Raw genomic sequence first — 20,666 nt, forward strand, 5'->3', positions numbered from 1 at the left:
CGTCAATGACTATGAATAAAAAAGAAAGGCTACAAATAAAACACCAAACATGAGACAAAAGAAACGTGAAGTGATCCGGAAGGACTCAAAGACGGCCCCATAATGAGCTGTCTTTATCTCTGGCACACAAAGCATCATCTCTTATTACTAAGCCCAAAGAGGAAAAGAAATCGTGTCTCAGGTGGGAAAATCATGATAATATTTCTTAGTGCAAATGCATTTATTGCAAGAACTCTCGCTAGCCTCTACAGCATTGCACCTGATGCATGAAACGGAGAATAGTTCACAGTGGTGCAGCACAAATTTGGTGTTGCACGTACAGCCCAACCCCCAGAAACGAATGTCAAGGTGGCAGCATGGTGCAGGCCTTTGTGAGGTGGTGCAAAAACTTTGGCAAAACAAAGCCCCGCTTCATAGAAACAGTAGAGGCAAACAGCACCTACGCCAGAATGCTGAGCTGCCTGCACATGCACAGATCTGCAACAAGCTGGCAGAGAGGGTGCAGGAAAATTGCACACGAGCAGTACACCTCACATGTACACCTTTACATATCTGGAATGATTCAGAAGCTGCCAATGCTCTACCACTGGTACGAATTACAAGATGCAGCACCTCGTGAACTGGTTCAGGTGCTGCAGGCAGATCAAACGAACACTTGAATTGGCTGAAGGATTCGCCGAGAATTATATTTGAGCATGAACTGCCCCCGCAGGCATGGACACCTGACTCGCGCGAAAGCACGGTGCTTCCCAAACTTTATTGGGTTAACAGAAGGCAAAGAACACTCAACAGGTCATGTTTTGATCTGAAAGGTTGCTATTCATTATCACCATTCTTCAAAAGCTTTTGATTGTTCACACGTAAAAGCATTAGATATGTGTACAGGTAGCACCGAGTAGTCGCGATGGAACTGAATGCCGGTCAGCTCCGAAATTTTAACATCGGCGGACATGCTTCTTAATATTTTGTGCTTTCAGACAAAATTGTTAATTTGCTTCACCATAAGAGACAGTATGATTGGGCGTGTTGGTATAAACTGAATAAAACTGGAACAACTGTTAACTCGTAACATAAAAGCGAAGAGCTTCGCAAGAAATAAATTGTTGGCAGTTCAGCTCTCTGTCCCGTCTCTTCTATCCCCTCCTGTCATTTGGGCTGTTAAGCACTCTTTATCTTGCTTCACCATGTTATCTATTTTCTAGTCTGGAAAAAGATGGAACTCAACGCCAGTCAGCTCCGAAATCTTAACATCGGCGGGCATGCTTCTTGTTATGTCGTGCTTTCAGAGAAATTTGTCAATTTGCTTCACCGTGTTATCTATTTTCAAGTCTGGAAAAAGAGCTGCTATTCAGATGTGCAATAAAATTATGCTTTAGTCATTTCTCAATTTGTTGCCGGCACTCAATAGGGGTAAAAGCCAGAAGCGTAATAAGGCACTTCCTTGCGAAATAAGATCCGCGACCTCGGTCATGGATGTCGTACTTGGGCTAGGCACCACTCCTGCTTTACCCACTCATTTCCTTTCGCACCGCGTGTAGATGCCGACATTTGTCTCCTAGCCGTTTGTTATCGCCGCGATGCGCGAGCTTTACATGGCTACAGATTAGAAAGTACGCTTTTCGGAAGATTAACCGGAATCCCGTCTTTTTTCTGCCCTTTCGCAAAAGTGTTGACGTCATTATAATGCAACAGCCTGTTTGGCCGGCCACAAGCTAAACATGCCTCTCCGTGGTCTTTCTCTTGAGAATGCGCGGCGTATCCCTTCACCAAGACAAGAAACCTACATTACGTTGAGCGAAATAAGTCTTGCTAGTGAATGTACACATTCGTACAAAAGATAGAAGCTCAAAGTAGTAGATCAGGGCCTACTGCCACAATGGCCCAACAGTAGACACGTACTTTGCGGTCCGTGCTCTTGTGGGAGCGCAGGTTGCGAACGATGTTATGCAGATCGTACGAGCCTCCCATGTTTTTCAGCCTGCCAAAGACGCCATCCGCCAGTCGCGAGTCCGAGACGCTTGACAGCCACACATGTGCGTTTATGCAGACATTCGCGCGCTAACTGATATCACTACTGCGCACGCGCAAAATTAATAGTCTGAAGTCGATGTCAGCTAGAGAGATGCAGCACTAGAGAGATGTCATAGATTTCGTGCAGAAATCTTGGCTTCTCGGAGTTTTGCCGTACGCGAAGGCTGTTAACACACACACACACAAAATAATCGTACGATGTACGAGGTCATTCTGTGCTTGTGTGTGGAACTTTTCCAGCTGTCATGCCTCCTCGTCTCACGCGCGACCCGTCGCTGCTACGGACACCAGGAGCGCTGCAGTCGTGGTTTGCGTAAGGTCCCTACTTAGGTTTGCGCGAGGAACGCAACTCCTGCTAGCGCACCGCACTTTGCTCGAAGATCACGCAAGAAAAAAAAACACAAGGCGGTTTTTGACCATTCTTTGTTTTGTTTTGACAAAAGTGTGCATTTGCGAGAGTTCCCTAGTCAATACGGTAATTATGTTTTTCGGTTTGACACTGGAAGTCTATGTGAGCTGTTCACCAATGTCACATTATTAATCTATTCCTAAGCTTCCATCAAGCATGAAATACGAACAATAAAAGAGAATATATTTGCCACAGACAAACTTTAAATTTCACCTCTTGTGCTTTCCTAAATATCAATTTTAGAAACTTCAGTTTAGCCAGAGTCCTTCAATCTGGTTTAGCTAAGGTTGCATGGCGGGCTTGTTGATTATCCACAGTATCCAATGTACGGATTGTTGATTCTCAGTATAAGCTGCATTGTTCAAGTTAGTGCTTAGTTTGTGCCTCGCAGCAGTGATCTAGTGACTAAGGTACTCGGCTGCTGACCCGCAGGTCGCGGGATCGAATCCCGGCTGAGGCGGCTGCATTTCCGATGGAGGCGGAAATGTACGCCCGTGTGCTCAGATTTGGGTTCACGTTAAAGAACCCAAGGAGGTCGAAATTTCCGGAGCCCTCCACCACGGCGTCTCTCATAATCATATAGTGGTTTTGGGACGTTAAACACCACATATCAATCAATCCGCGATTAGTTTGAGTTCTGTGTGTTCTGCTTTGTCCCATCCTGGATGCACTATACATCGGATTCAGTTTAGCTATGTGGCTTTTAAACATACTTTGAGGCTTCAATCTGGATATTTTTTTCCCCGCGTTCTAACATGAGGATGGCCATCGCCCATCTACTTTAAACATTAATTTCAAGCAACTGATTACTGCACTCTGACTGATCTGACCTCCCAGGTTCTAATTTTCCTCATTCATTAACATATTTTACATGCACAAATTTTTTGATGCAAAGGATATAAGCCAATTAATGACTCAAATATATATGTTCGGCGTTAGAAAAAGTGGTGCAAGAAGACCTACTTAGTGCCGGGATACAACATAAAAACTAGGCAAGCGACCTTAAAATTTATTAGATATCTGAAATCAGCATAGAAACACAGCCAAAGCTTTATTGCTTCATGTTATACACCTACATAATGACTCTTTTTGAGTACAACATCCCTTTCATTGCTAACTCATTACCAGTGTCGTGATGCTCCTTGGCCATTTTGTTACTAGCACAAAAAGCACCAAATTATTATCATAATGCATGTAATGTGCACGTTCATTTAAAATGTCAAATGTGGCTCAGAAGCAATTTCTATACCTTACGCCTCTGCTGCAGCAGTCACTGCTATTAGGATAAGTATACAGCCAACACTTTTGCGGCGTTCTTGGTTGTTGGAGTTGTACAGAGTTAATCAATTTTTTTCCTTCTGTTCCCTAGAAACGCGACATTGCTATCGTTGGGACATACTAAAATATCTGCATTTTATAGAGCTGAACCTATATTTCGATTTTCTTGTAATAGCTGAAAGCAAACTCATGACTGGTACGTCCATTTCAGGTGGAGCAATGCTATAAAATTTCAAGATTTCAGAAAATTTGGTTAAAGACAGAGCGAGCTGGTCTTATAATGTGTGCTCTTGAAAGCAATCCGAAATTGCACAAGTCAACGTGATGCAGTCATTGCCCTAAATCCTTACTCAGCTTTCTTTGTCATAGATAAAAAAATCCTTCAACAAGAGTGCCACTGGAGCCAACTTTTGACAAAAGGACATTTCCAAGGCTTGTTGCTGGTTTAAAGACAAGAGTGCTCGTCAAAACATTGGCTCTAGCAACAATTCCATTTCAAGGATTTTTTAACTATGCCAGTTTCCATCTACTCCTAAATCAAATGATAATGCATGCAATCCCAAGCCGCTCCCCCCTCTTTTGTTATCTGTTCTGTGCTGCTATTGCTGGCTTATTTGGCTATCTTTATCAGCATTGCTTATTCTGTGAAAGATCAAAAGGCTTTAATGGCATTGCTTCTGTGAAAGTAAGCAGATTTTTAACTTACGGTCTCGCTACAAGTGCTATCCAAGATGACTGAAAAACTTGGTGCACCAACCTACAACACTGGTAGTAACTGAAAAGCCTAAAACTGCACACTAGTCTAAGTGTTATGCTCCACTACTCTCAGGCTTTGAAGTGTTTCTTGTGTGCACACAGCATGACTTTTCTGACAGTCTGACAGAAGAAATTTTTACAAAGAGCAGCATGGTTTTACAACGAAAGCTGTTACGAGATCAGAATACCGGTTACGCGCGGCGTCATAGTTGTCCACCACCACCGCCGGTGTCCATAACCAGTATCGAAAGAAAAAAAAAAAATTGGTAAATAAAGAACACCATGGGACTTGGACCCGGGTCCGAAGCGTGCCAACCCAATATTCTACCACCGAGCCACGCTAGTGCTTGTAACTCGATTCTAAACTGGCCTTAGGCAGTCTTGATGTCGGGGAAAGAATCACGATAATATGAATAATAAAGTGTTTTAGAAGACCAAAGGGGTATCCAGGCGTCACACAATGCGAATTGAATAAAGAATGCATTGTCTAATGCTCCAACCCATTAAAAAAATTGCAGCGTATCCATGAAGCGAATGATGAGTGGGGTGAAGCGTCTGTCAGCCCGTCCGTGCAACCATCCGTCCGTCCGTTAGTCTACTAGTCTGTCTGTGCATGCGTCCGTACAGTGAACACTCCAAGTACCGCCATCTCGCAACCCCTGTGGCTACGCACATACGTACATATACACATGTTACATACATGTTATTTTTTGTATGCAAATTCGTGTATCTATTCCTTTTGTGCTCCCCTTACACAATGCCCTGATGGGTCTATAAGGTATTTTGAAGAAATAAATAAATACCTACAAAAGAGCGGCAGAACCACGCCATAAGGAGCTTCGCCCCTAAAAACTTGTTTTTGATCAGCTATTAACTGTAGCGCATACCCACTTCAGGCATGATTTGTTGTCGTCCGCCACTACATAAAAAAAATTCAAAAAATTCTGAAAAAGTGTGAAGCAAATACCACACTTCTGCAAAGAATTACGAAGGATAGCAGAGTAAATTCTGGCCTATACACAATAATTATGATTACTTACGGCATAGTGGGTACCCAGCAGTGTGCTCGAAGCAGTTACCCTAAGAGTGTTTAGAAAAGGCTGTAAAAGGCCGTTCATCTAGCTTCCACTGTGTAGCTCGTTCCGCGCAGGCCTGGTGTTTTTTTGAGTGGGCTTTAAGCAGTTACTGCACACTGTGCACGAGGGAATCAAGAGTTGACCATATCTGACAAACACACACTCTCTCCCGATTTCATGAAAGTGTTTTACGGTGTATCGCACATATTGAAATAAATCCTTAATAATGCTTATATAGAAGCATGAATTGCCTCATGCCTTAAGAGGCCGGTGACAAATTTTTATAGTACCTGTTTTTCATAGTTTCATTCTATGTCTCATAACATAATGGTAACATGGAAATCAGTACAAAACATTTATAACCAGAATTTCTCACTCTGCAGCGACTGCGATTTTGTACATACAACCAAACTGCAAGCAATTGGACATGAGCATGACAGCAGTTCCAAGTCTCTGCACTGCGGATTGTTGTGCATGCACCGCAGCTCAAAATCTTCCACCAGCCGCCACAATCACTTCTAAGGGTCAATTATTTCCCTTGTAAGCAGCACAAAATAAAGTGTAGCAGGTAATAACATACATACTCCAACCTTAAGCACTAATTATGGGGTGCATAAAAGCATCAGGCAATGTACAGCAAACAGAATTACTTCATAGTGCAACACCTGCTAGACAGCAAGGCATTCAGGTTTGTTGTAGCTTTTAATAAAATTGAAATATATAAGCCAACCAAAACCTCGAAATGCACGTTCAAGTATGTTACACTTGAACGTCACCATCTTTTCGTTTCCACAAAGATTCAGTCACACATTCTGGCCAGATGCCGGTCCTTTTGACTTCACCTACCACATAAAAATCGATGCCTGGGCATTCTAATCTGCAAATATTTCAGGGATTTCACGTCGAACACAGCCTTTTTACAAGTGCCACCACCATTAATCTCTATAACCACATTTGTGCCGTAAAGAAGGAGAACATACCTCGTTATATGTTTGCCATTAACTTACGATCTCATTTTCTGGCATAGCTGTGCTGTTTACGGCCAAGCAAGTCATTCATGCTAAATATGTAGTAAAAGATGCTTCTGTATTTCTGTACCTACATGACAAAAACAGAACTACGATTTCCACATGTTAAAATACGAAGACAGGCAAGAGCTCTGTTAATTGTAGAAAATGTACAATTTAATTGCGACTAGTTCACAGACATCATAAAACAGAGCACACTTTGAGTCATGTCAAACAGCGTGGCAATCACTCTGCCACTATCCGGCAAATGAAGATAAAGCATCGCTGCATATTGCTTGATCAAACTGAACTTTCAGAGACTACTGCACAACCTTCTGTCACTTTCCACATAAGCCATGTTGCAGTGCTTCCAGTATAATTGCAAGCCAGTACATTAATTTGGTAGTTATCACTCGCATCTCACGAAACTAAAATGCATCAGATGTGGGATATCATTCCACACAGCATTAATGTAACACCTAAAAAGGCCTGCAATGAAGTCATCAGAAAAATTGGCCTGCATTGTCTGCAAACACAGTGCCTGCAATGCTTATTTTTGTAACTGCACACTGGTACTCCACAGATGTTTCTGTTGTGTATTAGGCAAACAAAAGCTATTCCGCATGATGAGCTCCACTTTTAGTTATAAGCCAGGATGAAGGTGACACACGTAGCTTACTTGTATTGGGGAAGATGTTGTTTGATTATATTCTTAGCCAAGTCAGCATGACCCTGCTGAAGTTGGACGTATACGGCCAACATAAGGGCCTGCACGGGTATTTCAGGGTCAGGGCCCTTTGGCACACTGACCAACCTGAGTGTCTCCGTTGCTTTTCCTAGACTACCCCTCAGAGTGTACGCTACAGCCAAATTGTATAGGCTGACCACCTTGGCCATGGAAGGAGAGGCTGGATACCACGGCTTCCTGTACGCTTTTCCGTTTTCTTCCATTGTTTTGTCGTTATCTTTTCCTTTGGTTTCCTCGGGCTCGGAGAAACTGTACGACAGATCCTTGATTAAGTCTGGGTTCAGGTGTTCGATGGCGTCCCTGACACCGTCGAGCAGCAGCAACGCTTCGGCAGCGTACTGATGCGCCAGGAAGCTGTGTGTGCCAGTCACTTTGGGCTGGGCAAGTAGATCCTTAGCGTGCTTCAGTGCCATCCGGGGGTCATCCAGGCAGAGCGCCACGTAGGCGGCCAGGGCAAGCGCCGAATTTCGCTCTTCTGCTTCTTGTGGAGCTTCAGGAAGCATCTGCAGCACGTTGCGCAGACAAAGAGCAGCAAACTCCAGGGTGGGAACCGGAATGGCAGCCGAGCCAACGGCTGGCGTGCGCTTGCAGGTCGAAATGCTGGGTGCCAGGATGATCTTGCGGTGCGGGCCAGCACCTGCGGTGCCGCTCACCATGTACCGCTTGCGATCCTTGAGCTGGAAATCGGTGGAGTTGTCCGATTTGTGCCGGTTCACGCAACATTCGGCGATGCGCAGCCAGAGCCGAGAGTTGGTGGGCTGCATGCGCACCGCCTCCACGAGGCAATCGAAAGCGGACGTGTACTTGCCGCAATACAGGTTCTGCAGGCCGAGGTTGTACAGCAGATCGAAGTAGAGCCGGCCGTCAAGCTTGGAGCTGCTCTCGACGTAGGTGTTGAGGGCTTTAGCGAAGTTGTAGCTGCCCAGGTGCGGCTTGCCCGAGCACAAGTGGACACAGCCGAGGTTGTTGTGGTACATGGCGGCAGTGCGCGCATCGTTTGCCTGCACCGTGGCCAGAACTTTGACGGCCTTGCGGTAGTTTCCTCGGAGGAACTCCAGCTGACTCCTCAGGAACACCGTCTGGCTGCTGCTCCCCGCTGACGAGCTGACCAGATTCTTGATCTCACGCTTGCTGGCCTTCACCGAGCGCATCATGATGAGGCAGCGCGTCTTGTAGAGCTGCACACGGCACGCGTCGGCGTCCGCTGCTGTGCTGTCCGCCTTAAACACGAGATTTTCGAGGTATGCGACGGTGGCCAGGGCCTTCTCTGGCTGCTTTAGGCAAAGGCATAGCTCGATGTGGAGGAAGCACATCTTTCGGGCCACGGTCTCATCCATGGGCTCTATGAACTGGAACAAGCGGTCTAATATGGCCAAGGCTCGGCGGTACTGCTGCGCGTGGAAGAGGGCCACAGCGTGGTTGAAGAACGGAATGCACTGATCTATGTCGTCAAGCGAGTCCGTCAGTTGCGGCGAACTTTCGACAAGCTCGCGCCCGAACTCCTCCATGCTCACCAAAGACGCGTGGTAACGAGCCACTGCCCGGTTGTGCGCCACTTTGGGGTCCGTTGGCCTCAACGCGTGAAGCTTGTCCAACGTCTCTAGGCAGGCGCTGTACTTGCCGGCATGGAAGTCGGTCGCTGCAGATGTGGCCAGTTGCTTTTCCTCTTCGGACACGATAGCGTCCAAGGATGCACTGCTGTCGGCAGACGCCGTTTTCCCATCGCCGCCACTTGGTTCCTTGTCAGACATCTCGAACGCGTGTGTGAAAATGAAACACGCCTCGCCCGCGTTAACTTTGTCGTTGCCTCCAAAATCTTCCAGCGCGCGAGGATGACGTGCGGCACTTAGTTGAGCTAGTGCAGGGACAGAGTCGCGAGTCGCCTAGGTAGGCCTAGGGAATTTTCACAGTGGCGCCGTCACTAGGGCAATGCGTTTTCCAGCAGCTGGGAGGGCTTTTAAATGCGAAGCATTTTGTTGCGGACTAACTGGTAGGTGTTCTGTGACTAACCCAATAAAGAAAAAAAAAAGTTTTGTGGCTAACCCGCGCGAGGGCGGTCATTTTTAGCATGACTGCAGTGAACTAGATAAGGGTAGTAGGACGAGGGCGATTCTCCCTGTTAGGCCGTTTTCATAAAAACCACTAGACGGCGCTGCGGCGACTTTCTCCTAATAAGACAGGATAATAAGACAGTGTGGACATACACGAATCTAATTAGACTCTTTGAGCTAGAGCTTGCTAAGACGCGTGACAAGTCACCCCGGAAAAAAAGACACAAACCCAAGAGTTGGTGGGATGAGGAAGTTAAGAGAGCCATAGCAAAACGTCAGGAAGCCTCTAGGGAGCACAGACATGCTAAGCAGCGGGGTGAACCGACAGATGATGTTGAAAGAATATGGGCAACCTTTCTAAGCTGTAGAAGGGATGCATCCCTTCTGATCAATGAAAAGATTAGAAGAAAGGGAGCTCAGTGGCTGGCAGAAGTACATAAAAAAAGATAGAAAGGCAGCTGCGAAATTTTGGAACCATCTAAACTCCCTAAGAAATGAGACGAGCCTAGAGCAGATATTTATAACTACAGCCCAAGGTGCTAGGCTAGAAGGGGACGAAGCTATTGAATATATAAGAACAAAAGTGACAGAAAAATTTCAACAAAGAAGTACTTTATGCACCACAATAGACAAGGACGAATCAAGTGGTGCAATGGCTCCATTTTCACAACAAGAGTGGGAAAGGGCTGAGAAAAGGGTTCCTAGTAGTACATCAACAGGCCCAGATGGCATTCCAATTAGGCTGATAAAGACATTAGGTCCGAAGTCTAAGCAAGCTTTGAGAGAGGCAGTGAGCACAATAATAATCGATGGTGAAGTTCCCGATGGATGGAAACTTAGCAGGATGAGCATGATCTATAAAGGAAAGGGGGACAAAGCTGACATAAACAACTACCGTCCTATAACAGTGACATCAGTGGTCTACAGGCTGGCGATGCAGATTATAAAGGAAAGACTGCAGGCGTGGATAGAGGATGAGGGGGTGCTGGGGGAACTGCAGAATGGGTTTCGGAAACACAGGAGGTTGGAAGACAATCTGTTCTCACTGACGCAGTGCATCGAAATAGCAGAAAAGGAACACAGGCCCGTGTGGCTAGCATTTTTGGATATCAAGGGAGCGTACGATAGCGTGGTTCAAGTGGAATTGTGGGGAATACTGGACACACTAGGCGTGGAACATGTAGTCACTAATCTTTTAAAGGGTATCTATAAAGGTAACAAGGTAGTTATAAAGTGGGAAAAACAGGTATCCAAGCCTGCAGAGGTAAAACGGGGGCTTAGGCAGGGGTGCCCCCTGTCACCCTTATTATTCATGATGTACCTACAAGGATTAGAGGCAAAATTAGAGGGAAGTGGACTGGGCTTCAACCTCTCTTTAGTCAAACAAGGAAAACTTATTGATCAGGCACTACCAGCATTAATGTACGCAGATGATATAGTGCTAATGGCCAACAACAAGGAAGATTTGCAGAGATTGATGGATATCTGCGGTAATGAGGGAGATAGGTTAGAGTTTAGATTCAGTAAGGAAAAATCAGCAGTCATGATTTTCAATGACAACGAAGGTAGTGAGCTTAGAATACAGGAGGTCACGCTAGAGATAACAGATAAATACAAATATCTGGGCGTATGGATAAGCAATGGGACCGAGTATCTGAGGGAACACGAAATATACGTGACGACTAAAGGTAACAGGAATGCAGCACTCATGAAAAATAGGGCACTGTGGAATTACAATAGGTATGATGTTGTGAGAGGAATATGGAAAGGGGTCATGGTTCCTGGGCTGACGTTCGGCAATGCGGTCTTGTGCATGAGATCAGAAGTTCAAGCAAGATTAGAAATTAAGCAACGTGGAATAGGTAGGCTTGCTTTAGGAGCTCACGGGAATACACCAAATCAGGGAGTACAAGGTGATATGGGATGGACATCATTTGAGGGCAGGGAAGCTAGCAGCAAGATAAAATTTGAGAAGCGATTGAGAGAAATGGGGGAAGAGCGTTGGGCTAGGAAAGTTTTCAGCTACTTGTACATGAAGAATGTCGATACAAAATGGAGGAAGCGAACCAGGAAGTTGACAGGTAAATACTTAGAAAACAGCAGGTGGCCAAACCAAAAAGAACTATCGGTTAAAAAGAAAGTGAAGGAAACGGAGACTGACATGTGGAGAATGGGCATGATAAAGAAGTCCGCACTAGAGATCTATCGAACGTTTAAGCAGGAAATTGCCAAGGAAAGGATCTACGATAATACTCGGGGTAGTTCTCTACTGTTTGAGGCCAGAACGGGAGTACTGCGAACCAAGACATATCGGGCCAAATACGAAGGGGTAGATACAGTATGCAGTGCGTGTGGAGAGGAAGAAGAAACTGCAGAACACTTGATAATGTTCTGTAAAGGGCTTCACCCTATAGTCCAGGATGATGGCGCAGAGTTTTTCAAAGCCCTGGGGTTTAGGGACCGGGAGGGCAAAATAAACTTTAAGCGGGTAGACTTAACTAGAAGGAGGTTATCTGATTGGTGGCTAAAGTCAAGGAACGAGTGAAAATTAAACTCTTCACTGCAAAGTACGAATCCTCAAACTCTTTTTTTAAGGAAAAAAAATATAGTTTTTGGTTCATTAGGTATTACGGCTTGGTGGCGCTAGCCACCGCCCGATCTAAAGGGTACAGCCATATCCATCCATCCATCCATCCATCCATCCTGAAAAGGGTATTAAAGGGTATTTGCAACAGTACCGAGAAGTGTGAAGGGCAAATAACATGGGAGGTAGGAAGGCTGCAGTCGACAATAGATTATGCACTGATGTAACATAGGATGTATGATAAGCTCAGGGGAATGCACATAGATGAAGGTGGCTCCAGAAGTCTGGGTAGTGATCACAAACGTATCAAGCTAAGTTTTGGAAGAGCAGTGAAAGTGGGAAGGAGACAAATGAGCAACTACAGGAAAAATTTTATTCAGAAAAGCAAATTGAAATAGCCACTAAACAAATTGAGAAAGTAATCACGGAGGATAATAAGACAGGGTGGACATACACGAATCTGATTAGACTCTTTGAGCTAGAGCTTGCTAAGACGCGTAACAAGTCACCCCGAAAAAGAAGACACAAACCCAAAAGTTGGTGGGATGAGCAAGTTAAGAGAGCCATAGCAAAACGTCAGGAAGCCTCTAGGGAACACAGACATGCTAAGCAGCTGGGTGAACCGACAGATGATGTTGAAAGAAAATGGGAAACCTTTCTAAGCTGTAGAAGGGCTGCATCCCTTCTGATCAATGAAAAGATTAGAAGAAAGGGAGCTCAGTGGCTGGCAGAAGTACATAAAAAAATAGAACGCAGCTGCGAAATTTTGGAACCATCTAAACTCCCTAAGAAATGAGACGAGCCTAGAGCAGAGTTTTATAACTACAGCCCAAGGCACCAGGCTAGAAGGGGACAAAGCTATTGAATATATAAGAACAAGGGTGACAGAAAAATTTCAACAAAGAGGTACTTTATGCACCACAATAGACAAGGATGAATCAAGTGGTGCAATGGCTCCATTTTCACAACGAGAGTGGGAAAGGGCTGAGAAAAGGGTTCCTAGTAGTACATCAACAGGCCCAGATGGCATTCCAATTAGGCTGATAAAGACATTAGGTCCGAAGTCTAAGCAAGCTTTGAGAGAGGCAGTGAGCACAATAATAATCGATGGTGAAGTTCCCGATGGATGGAAACTTAGCAGGATGAGCATGATCTATAAAGGAAAGGGGGACAAAGCTGACATAAACAACTACCGTCCTATAACAGTGACATCAGTGGTCTACAGGCTGGCGATGCAGATTATAAAGGAAAGACTGCAGGCGTGGATAGAGGATGAGGGGGTGCTGGGGGAACTGCAGAATGGGTTTCGGAAACACAGGAGGTTGGAAGACAATCTGTTCTCACTGACGCAGTGCATCGAAATAGCAGAAAAGGAACACAGGCCCGTGTGGCTAGCATTTTTGGATATCAAGGGAGCGTACGATAGCGTGGTTCAAGTGGAATTGTGGGGAATACTGGACACACTAGGCGTGGAACATGTAGTCACTAATCTTTTAAAGGGTATCTATAAAGGTAACAAGGTAGTTATAAAGTGGGAAAAACAGGTATCCAAGCCTGCAGAGGTAAAACGGGGGCTTAGGCAGGGGTGCCCCCTGTCACCCTTATTATTCATGATGTACCTACAAGGATTAGAGGCAAAATTAGAGGGAAGTGGACTGGGCTTCAACCTCTCTTTAGTCAAACAAGGAAAACTTATTGATCAGGCACTACCAGCATTAATGTACGCAGATGATATAGTGCTAATGGCCAACAACAAGGAAGATTTGCAGAGATTGATGGATATCTGCGGTAATGAGGGAGATAGGTTAGAGTTTAGATTCAGTAAGGAAAAATCAGCAGTCATGATTTTCAATGACAACGAAGGTAGTGAGCTTAGAATACAGGAGGTCACGCTAGAGATAACAGATAAATACAAATATCTGGGCGTATGGATAAGCAATGGGACCGAGTATCTGAGGGAACACGAAATATACGTGACGACTAAAGGTAACAGGAATGCAGCACTCATGAAAAATAGGGCACTGTGGAATTACAATAGGTATGATGTTGTGAGAGGAATATGGAAAGGGGTCATGGTTCCTGGGCTGAAGTTCGGCAATGCGGTCTTGTGCATGAGATCAGAAGTTCAAGCAAGATTAGAAATTAAGCAACGTGGAATAGGTAGGCTTGCTTTAGGAGCTCACGGGAATACACCAAATCAGGGAGTACAAGGTGATATGGGATGGACATCATTTGAGGGCAGGGAAGCTAGCAGCAAGATAAAATTTGAGAAGCGATTGAGAGAAATGGGGGAAGAGCGTTGGGCTAGGAAAGTTTTCAGCTACTTGTACATGAAGAATGTCGATACAAAATGGAGGAAGCGAACCAGGAAGTTGACTGGTAAATACTTAGAAAACAGCAGGTGGCCAAACCAAAAAGAACTATCGGTTAAAAAGAAAGTGAAGGAAACGGAGACTGACATGTGGAGAATGGGCATGATAAAGAAGTCCGCACTAGAGATCTATCGAACGTTTAAGCAGGAAATTGCCAAGGAAAGGATCTATGATAATACTCGGGGTAGTTCTCTACTGTTTGAGGCCAGAACGGGAGTACTGCGAACCAAGACATATCGGTCCAAATACGAAGGGGTAGACACAGTATGCAGTGCGTGTGGAGAGGAAGAAGAAACTGCAGAACACTTGATAATGTTCTGTAAAGGGCTTCACCCTATAGTTCAAGATGATGGCGCAGAGTTTTTCAAAGCCCTGGGGTTTAGGGACCGGGAGGGCAAAATAAACTTTAAGCGGGTAGACTTAACTAGAAGGAGGTTATCTGATTGGTGGCTAAAGTCAAGGAACGAGTGAAAATTAAACTCTTCACTGCAAAGTACGAATCCTCAAACTCTTTTTTTAAGGAAAAAAAATATAGTTTTTGGTTCATTAGGTATTACGGCTTGGTGGCGCTAGCCACCGCCCGATCTAAAGGGTACAGCCATATCCATCCATCCATCCATCCATCCATCCTGAAAAGGGTATTAAAGGGTATTTGCAACAGTACCGAGAAGTGTGAAGGGCAAATAACATGGGAGGTAGGAAGGCTGCAGTCGACAATAGATTATGCACTGATGTAACATAGGATGTATGATAAGCTCAGGGGAATGCACATAGATGAAGGTGGCTCCAGAAGTCTGGGTAGTGATCACAAACGTATCAAGCTAAGTTTTGGAAGAGCAGTGAAAGTGGGAAGGAGACAAATGAGCAACTACAGGAAAAATTTTATTCAGAAAAGCAAATTGAAATAGCCACTAAACAAATTGAGAAAGTAATCACGGAGGATAATAAGACAGGGTGGACATACACGAATCTAATTAGACTCTTTGAGCTAGAGCTTGCTAAGACGCGTAACAAGTCACCCCGAAAAAGAAGACACAAACCCAAAAGTTGGTGGGATGAGCAAGTTAAGAGAGCCATAGCAAAACGTCAGGAAGCCTCTAGGGAACACAGACATGCTAAGCAGCTGGGTGAACCGACAGATGATGTTGAAAGAAAATGGAAAACCTTTCTAAGCTGTAGAAGGGCTGCATCCCTTCTGATCAATGAAAAGATTAGAAGAAAGGGAGCTCAGTGGCTGGCAGAAGTACATAAAAAAATAGAACGCAGCTGCGAAATTTTGGAACCATCTAAACTCCCTAAGAAATGAGACGAGCGTAGAGCAGAGTTTAACTACAGCCCAAGGCACCAGGCTAGAAGGGGACAAAGCTATTGAATATATAAGAACAAGGGTGACAGAAAAATTTCAACAAAGAGGTACTTTATGCACCACAATAGACAAGGATGAATCAAGTGGTGCAATGGCTCCATTTTCACAACGAGAGTGGGAAAGGGCTGAGAAAAGGGTTCCTAGTAGCACATCAACAGGCCCAGATGGCATTCCAATTAGGCTGATAAAGACATTAGGTCCGAAGTCTAAGAAGGCTTTGAGAGAGGCAGTGAGCAAAATAATAATCGATGGTGAAGTTCCCGATTGATGGAAACTTAGCAGGATGAGCATGATCTATAAAGGAAAGGGGGACAAAGCTGACATAAACAACTACCGTCCTATAACAGTGACATTAGTGGTCTACAGGCTGGCGATGCAGATTATAAAGGAAAGACTGCAGGCATGGATAGAAGATGAGAGGGTGCTGGGGGAACTGAAGAATGGGTTTCGGAAACACAGGAGGTTGGAAGACAATCTGTTCTCACTGACGCAGTGCATCGAAATAGCAGAAAAGGAACACAAGCCCCTGTGGCTAGCATTCTTGGATATCAAAGGAGCGTACGATAGCGTGGTTCAAGAGGAATTGTGGGGAATACTGGACACACTAGGCGTGGAACATGTAGTCACTAATCTTTTAAAGGATATCTATAAAGGTAACAAGGTAGTTATAAAGTGGGAAAAACAGGTATCCAAGCCTGCAGAGGTAAAAGGGGGCTTAAGCAGGGGTGTCCCCTGTCACCCTTATTATTGATGATGTACCTACAAGGATTAGAGGCCAAATTAGAGGGAAGTGGACTTGGCTTCAACCTCTCTTTCATCAAACGAGGAAAACTCATTGAACAGATACTACCAGCATTGATGTACGCAGATGATGTAGTGCTATAATGGCTGATAACAAGGAAGATTTGCAGAGATTGATGGACATCTGCGGTAATGAGGGAGATAGGTTAGATTTTAGATTCAGTAAAGAAAAATCAGCAGTCATGATTTTCAATGATGACAAAGGTAGTGAGCTTAGAATACATGAGGTCACGCTAGAGATAACAGATAAATACAAATATCTGGGCGTATGGATAAGCAATAGGACCGAGTACCTAAGGGAACACGAAATATACGTGACGACTAAAGGTAACAGGAATGCAGCAGTGATGAAAAATAGGGCACTGTGGAATTACAATAGGTATGATGTTGTGAGAGGAATATGGAAAAGGGTCGTGGTTCCTGGGCTCACATTCGGCAATGCGGTCTTGTGCATGAGATCAGAAGTTCAAGCAAGATTAGAAATTAAGCAACGTGGAATAGGTAGGCTCGCTTTAGGAGCTCACGGGAATACACCAAATCAGGGAGCACAAAGTGATATGGGATGGACATCATTTGCGGGCAGGGAAGCTAGTAGCAAGAGCAAATTTGAGAAGCGATTGAGAGAAATGGGGGAGGAGCGCTGGGCTAGGAAGGTTTTCAGCTACTTGTACATGAAGAATGTCGATACAAAATGGAGGAAGTAAACCAGGAAATTGACTGGTAAATACTTAGAAAACAGCAGGTGGCCAAACCAAAAAGACCTATCGGTTAAGAAGAAAGTGAAGGAAACGGAAACTGACATGTGGAAAATGGGCATGTTTAAGAAGTCCGCACTAGAGATCTATCGAACTTTTAAGCAGGAAATTGCCAAGGAAAGGATCTATGATAATACTCGGGGTAGTTCTCTACTGTTTGAGGCAAGAACGGGAGTACTGCGAACCAATACATATCGGGCCAAATACGAAGGGGTAGACACAGTATGCAGTGCGTGTGGAGAGGAAAAAGAAACTGCCGAACCCTTGATAATGTTCTGTAAAGGGCTTCACCCTATAGTTCAGGATGATGGCGCAGAGTTTTTGAAAGCACTGGGGTTTAGGGACAGGGAGGGCAAAATAGACTTGAAGCGGGTAGACTTAACCAGAAGGAGGTTATCTGATTGGTGGCTAAAGTCAAGGCACGAGTGAAAATTAAACTCTTCACTGCAAAGTACGAATCCTCAAACTCACTTTTTAAGGAAAAATAAATAAATATAATTTTGGGTTCATTAAGTATTACGGCTTGGTGGCGCTAGCCACCGCCCAATCTAAAGGGTACAGCCATATCCATCCATCAATCCTGAAGCGCGCCGCATTGGGCGCTTGTTTGCCGCACTTTCAAATGACGAGTGCAATACGTTTAACGGTGATGCTAGACCTCTGACTGCCTAAATTGTAAGCTGAGTCAACAAAAAGAGAATAAGCTTGAAGTCGTGAGATTTTAGGGACAAACCTGCCAGGGAAAACGTTTTAGGAACTGTGCGTGGCTACTCACACAGAACGGAATGCGGCCCTGCACAGCCGATGCCGTGCTCGTAAAAAAGAAAAAGGACGGGACAGAGAGAGATAAACAAATGAAAAGAATGTATCGAACCAGTTTATTTATACAAAGACACTCTTCAAAAGCCATATGTGTGAACACAAACCCAGCCTTTTAGGTCATTCCTCTGAGCTTTTTTTTTTTTTTTTTTTGCTCTCTGTCCAAGCACAAATGCGTCATAGCACAGACGAAATATTTCTCGTGTTTGTTTCTTCTTTGTGAGCGTCGCATACAATATGATTTAGGCAGAGGAAGTTTTCCTTCACGAGAGCCACAATGTTACAAAATACTGCTGTTTCTGTGTAGCTCCGATACAATGGAGCGCGTCTGTTGGCATAAATCAGGGCTGGGCACAGACGTTCATAAAAGTACTCTGAAAGTACAAATATCTAAATACAGGTGCTGCAAGCCTAAAAAAATAGAAGTACTGAGAAATATATTCATAGAAGACATAACGAGATATTCTGGACATAATGTTGCAAAAAATGCGCTGCAGATAATTAAAATGCAATTGAGTCAGCCGTATCGCTCGACCCAGTAACAAACATCACTTATTAGAGGTAAAGTATGTTCTTATTTAATTATTACACACATGGTTGATCTGTTTTGCTAGAAATTCTTACACTAATTACATCAAAGTAAGAGAAGCCTATAAAGTAGAATGTCAGTACATAGAGCGCAGCTTCAATTTCAATTTAAGACTAGCGATATAGAAAAGGCTGTCTATTCTTGTAGATGAACAAAGCTTCGTGTTGTACAAAAGTGTTATACAAAAAATGTCTCTGAAATGAAAATTGATTTGTGTTTCACCATCCTTGAGCAACATCCAGGATCGTCAGCACTGCCTCCTCGATTATGCTGTCAGTTGCGTCAAACCCTTAACCACATAGAACATTCTGTGCGTATGGGGGATTCTCTGCTGATTTCTATGTGTCGCCGACTGGTGGGGCTCTTCTGACTAGCTAAGTGCATACAAGCTTTTCTCTCGATAATAGATACACTTAGGCTCAGTTCCGACAAAAGAGTAGCGAGATAACCATGCCTTTGCAGTATCGATACAGTCGATACAAAGGAAAAATATTTCGCTACTGCGATACAAGTACGTTTTTCAAATGCATGTCGATACAACAGCTTAATATGCTGCTGAATCGTAATACTGCCCAGCCCTGTACTACAAATCTTGTGAAGCGTACAAACAACCACCCCAGTCATTCAGTGTATTCAGACGGCAGCAGTTCCATTCTGTTTTACACAGTTTTACAACCTTGCGCAAAAGAATAATTCTCCCGCCGAGGTGTTTCTATCTAACTCAACGTTACCACCACCAAAAATACCGTGCACGCACAAGCAACTAAAATCTTCGGTGCCTGCTGTCGAACGCACGTTGCTGGCCTGAGGCTTCAGAAAAAAGGCACAGTGACGCCACCACACCACGCATGAAGATTTCCGTGTGTTTCACCTCGCCGCCGCTCCTTGCTTTCGCTCTCCACTCGTTCCACTACCCCTATCTAGTTAACTATAGCATGACCTAGAGCAGTGCCTCCTGTATAAAAATTTGTACCGGGCACACCGCCACCAGGGGACCATCAAACGCCACTTTTCTCCGCTCCCGCTAGGGGCGTTGGGTAAACAGGGTGCCGCTGTTGCCATTCTGTGCGGGTGTTGCGTGCAGCTCGTTCAGTGGTGCGCAACTTCGTTTTGTGGGACAGTTTTCGGCAAGTACATGCGTAGAATGCTTTACGATGGCCTACTGCTGTGTTCCGCTATGCAAATCGAATGAGAAAAAGAAACCGGCAGGGCTTTCCTTTCATGAACTACCCGCTGACGCAGACGCTCGAGCGCGCTGGCTTGCCGCAATACGACGAGACAAGTGGTCGCCGAACACCACCTCATGCTACACCAAAGTATGCAGTCGCCACTTCAAAGAAGAGGACTTCATCGAAGGCAAGCGGCGACGCCTAAAGAAAGGGGCTGTGCCGTCAGTTTTTGAAGAATACCCGCCCATCTCCAGCCGAAATCAACTCCCGCTAGAAATACAGCAAGCATCGACAAACGAGTGAGTGCTACAATGGCGCGCAGCGACTCCGCGAGCGTCAACGTTGCTTCAGCAGTGGCGGATATGTCGGATTGTTGCGCGATGGACACATCGTGGGAGGCCAACTTGCGTGATCAAGGCGTCCAGGTAGACAACAGGTCAACTTCAAGTGTGCTTGTCGCTGAAAAAGCGAAGTGGAGAAGAAAAGAAAAGGAGTTGAGGAGCCAGCTGCTTCAACTGCAACAGACCGTCGAGAAGTACAAAATGGAATTGAAAAAGCTTCACGAGGACGCCCTGGTTGCGGATGCTTCTTTCATCAAGGAAAGGGCGAAAGAAAAGGAACCTGCAGCTTTATTTTTGATTGATCAGATTGAGAATCAAAAAGAAGAGGCCGAGCTGGTCTGAGGAGACAACCCGACGTTGTGTAGTCTTAAGGCATTTGTCGACAAGGGCGTACGAACACATCCGCGGTGAAATGCTTTTGAAGCTTCCTTGCAGAAAGACTCTGAGCAACTACTTGGGAACCACCAGTGGAGAAACGGGCTTCAGCAAACTCGCCGAAGCTCGCCTCAGAGTA

At 44.9% G+C, this 20,666-nt stretch overlaps 2 protein-coding genes across 3 annotated transcripts in view; both read right to left on the minus strand.

Moving 5' to 3' along the window:
* Positions 1-2,314, minus strand: part of tefu (Serine/threonine-protein kinase tefu) — a 513,274-nt gene extending 510,960 nt beyond the window's left edge. The window contains exon 1 of one of the 2 annotated variants that reach the window (XR_012895493.1): positions 1,900-2,314. Coding sequence is in view for 1 of the 2 variants with exons in the window: in XM_075896220.1 (XP_075752335.1) it covers positions 1,900-1,968 (69 nt within the window). In the remaining variant the exon portion in view is untranslated. The remainder of the gene's footprint in view (positions 1-1,899) is intronic. The other variant, XM_075896220.1, reaches the window with a different exon arrangement.
* Positions 2,315-5,891: 3,577 nt separating this feature from the next.
* On the minus strand, positions 5,892-9,379 carry Not10 (CCR4-NOT transcription complex subunit 10). The gene has a single exon (XM_037424905.2). It carries the CDS (start codon positions 9,054-9,056, stop codon positions 7,233-7,235), a length of 1,824 nt encoding a protein of 607 aa, XP_037280802.2. The 5' UTR covers positions 9,057-9,379; the 3' UTR covers positions 5,892-7,232.
* Positions 9,380-20,666: the final 11,287 nt, after the last annotated feature.

The sequence above is a fragment of the Rhipicephalus microplus genome, chromosome 5 (genome assembly GCF_043290135.1).
Source record: "Rhipicephalus microplus isolate Deutch F79 chromosome 5, USDA_Rmic, whole genome shotgun sequence".
Lineage (NCBI taxonomy): Eukaryota > Metazoa > Arthropoda > Arachnida > Ixodida > Ixodidae > Rhipicephalus > Rhipicephalus microplus.

Excerpts from the sequence above, each read along its gene's own strand:
- Not10 (XM_037424905.2), bottom strand. The coding sequence starts at position 9,056 with ATGTCTGACAAGGAACCAAGTGGCGGCGATGGGAAAACGGCGTCTGCC.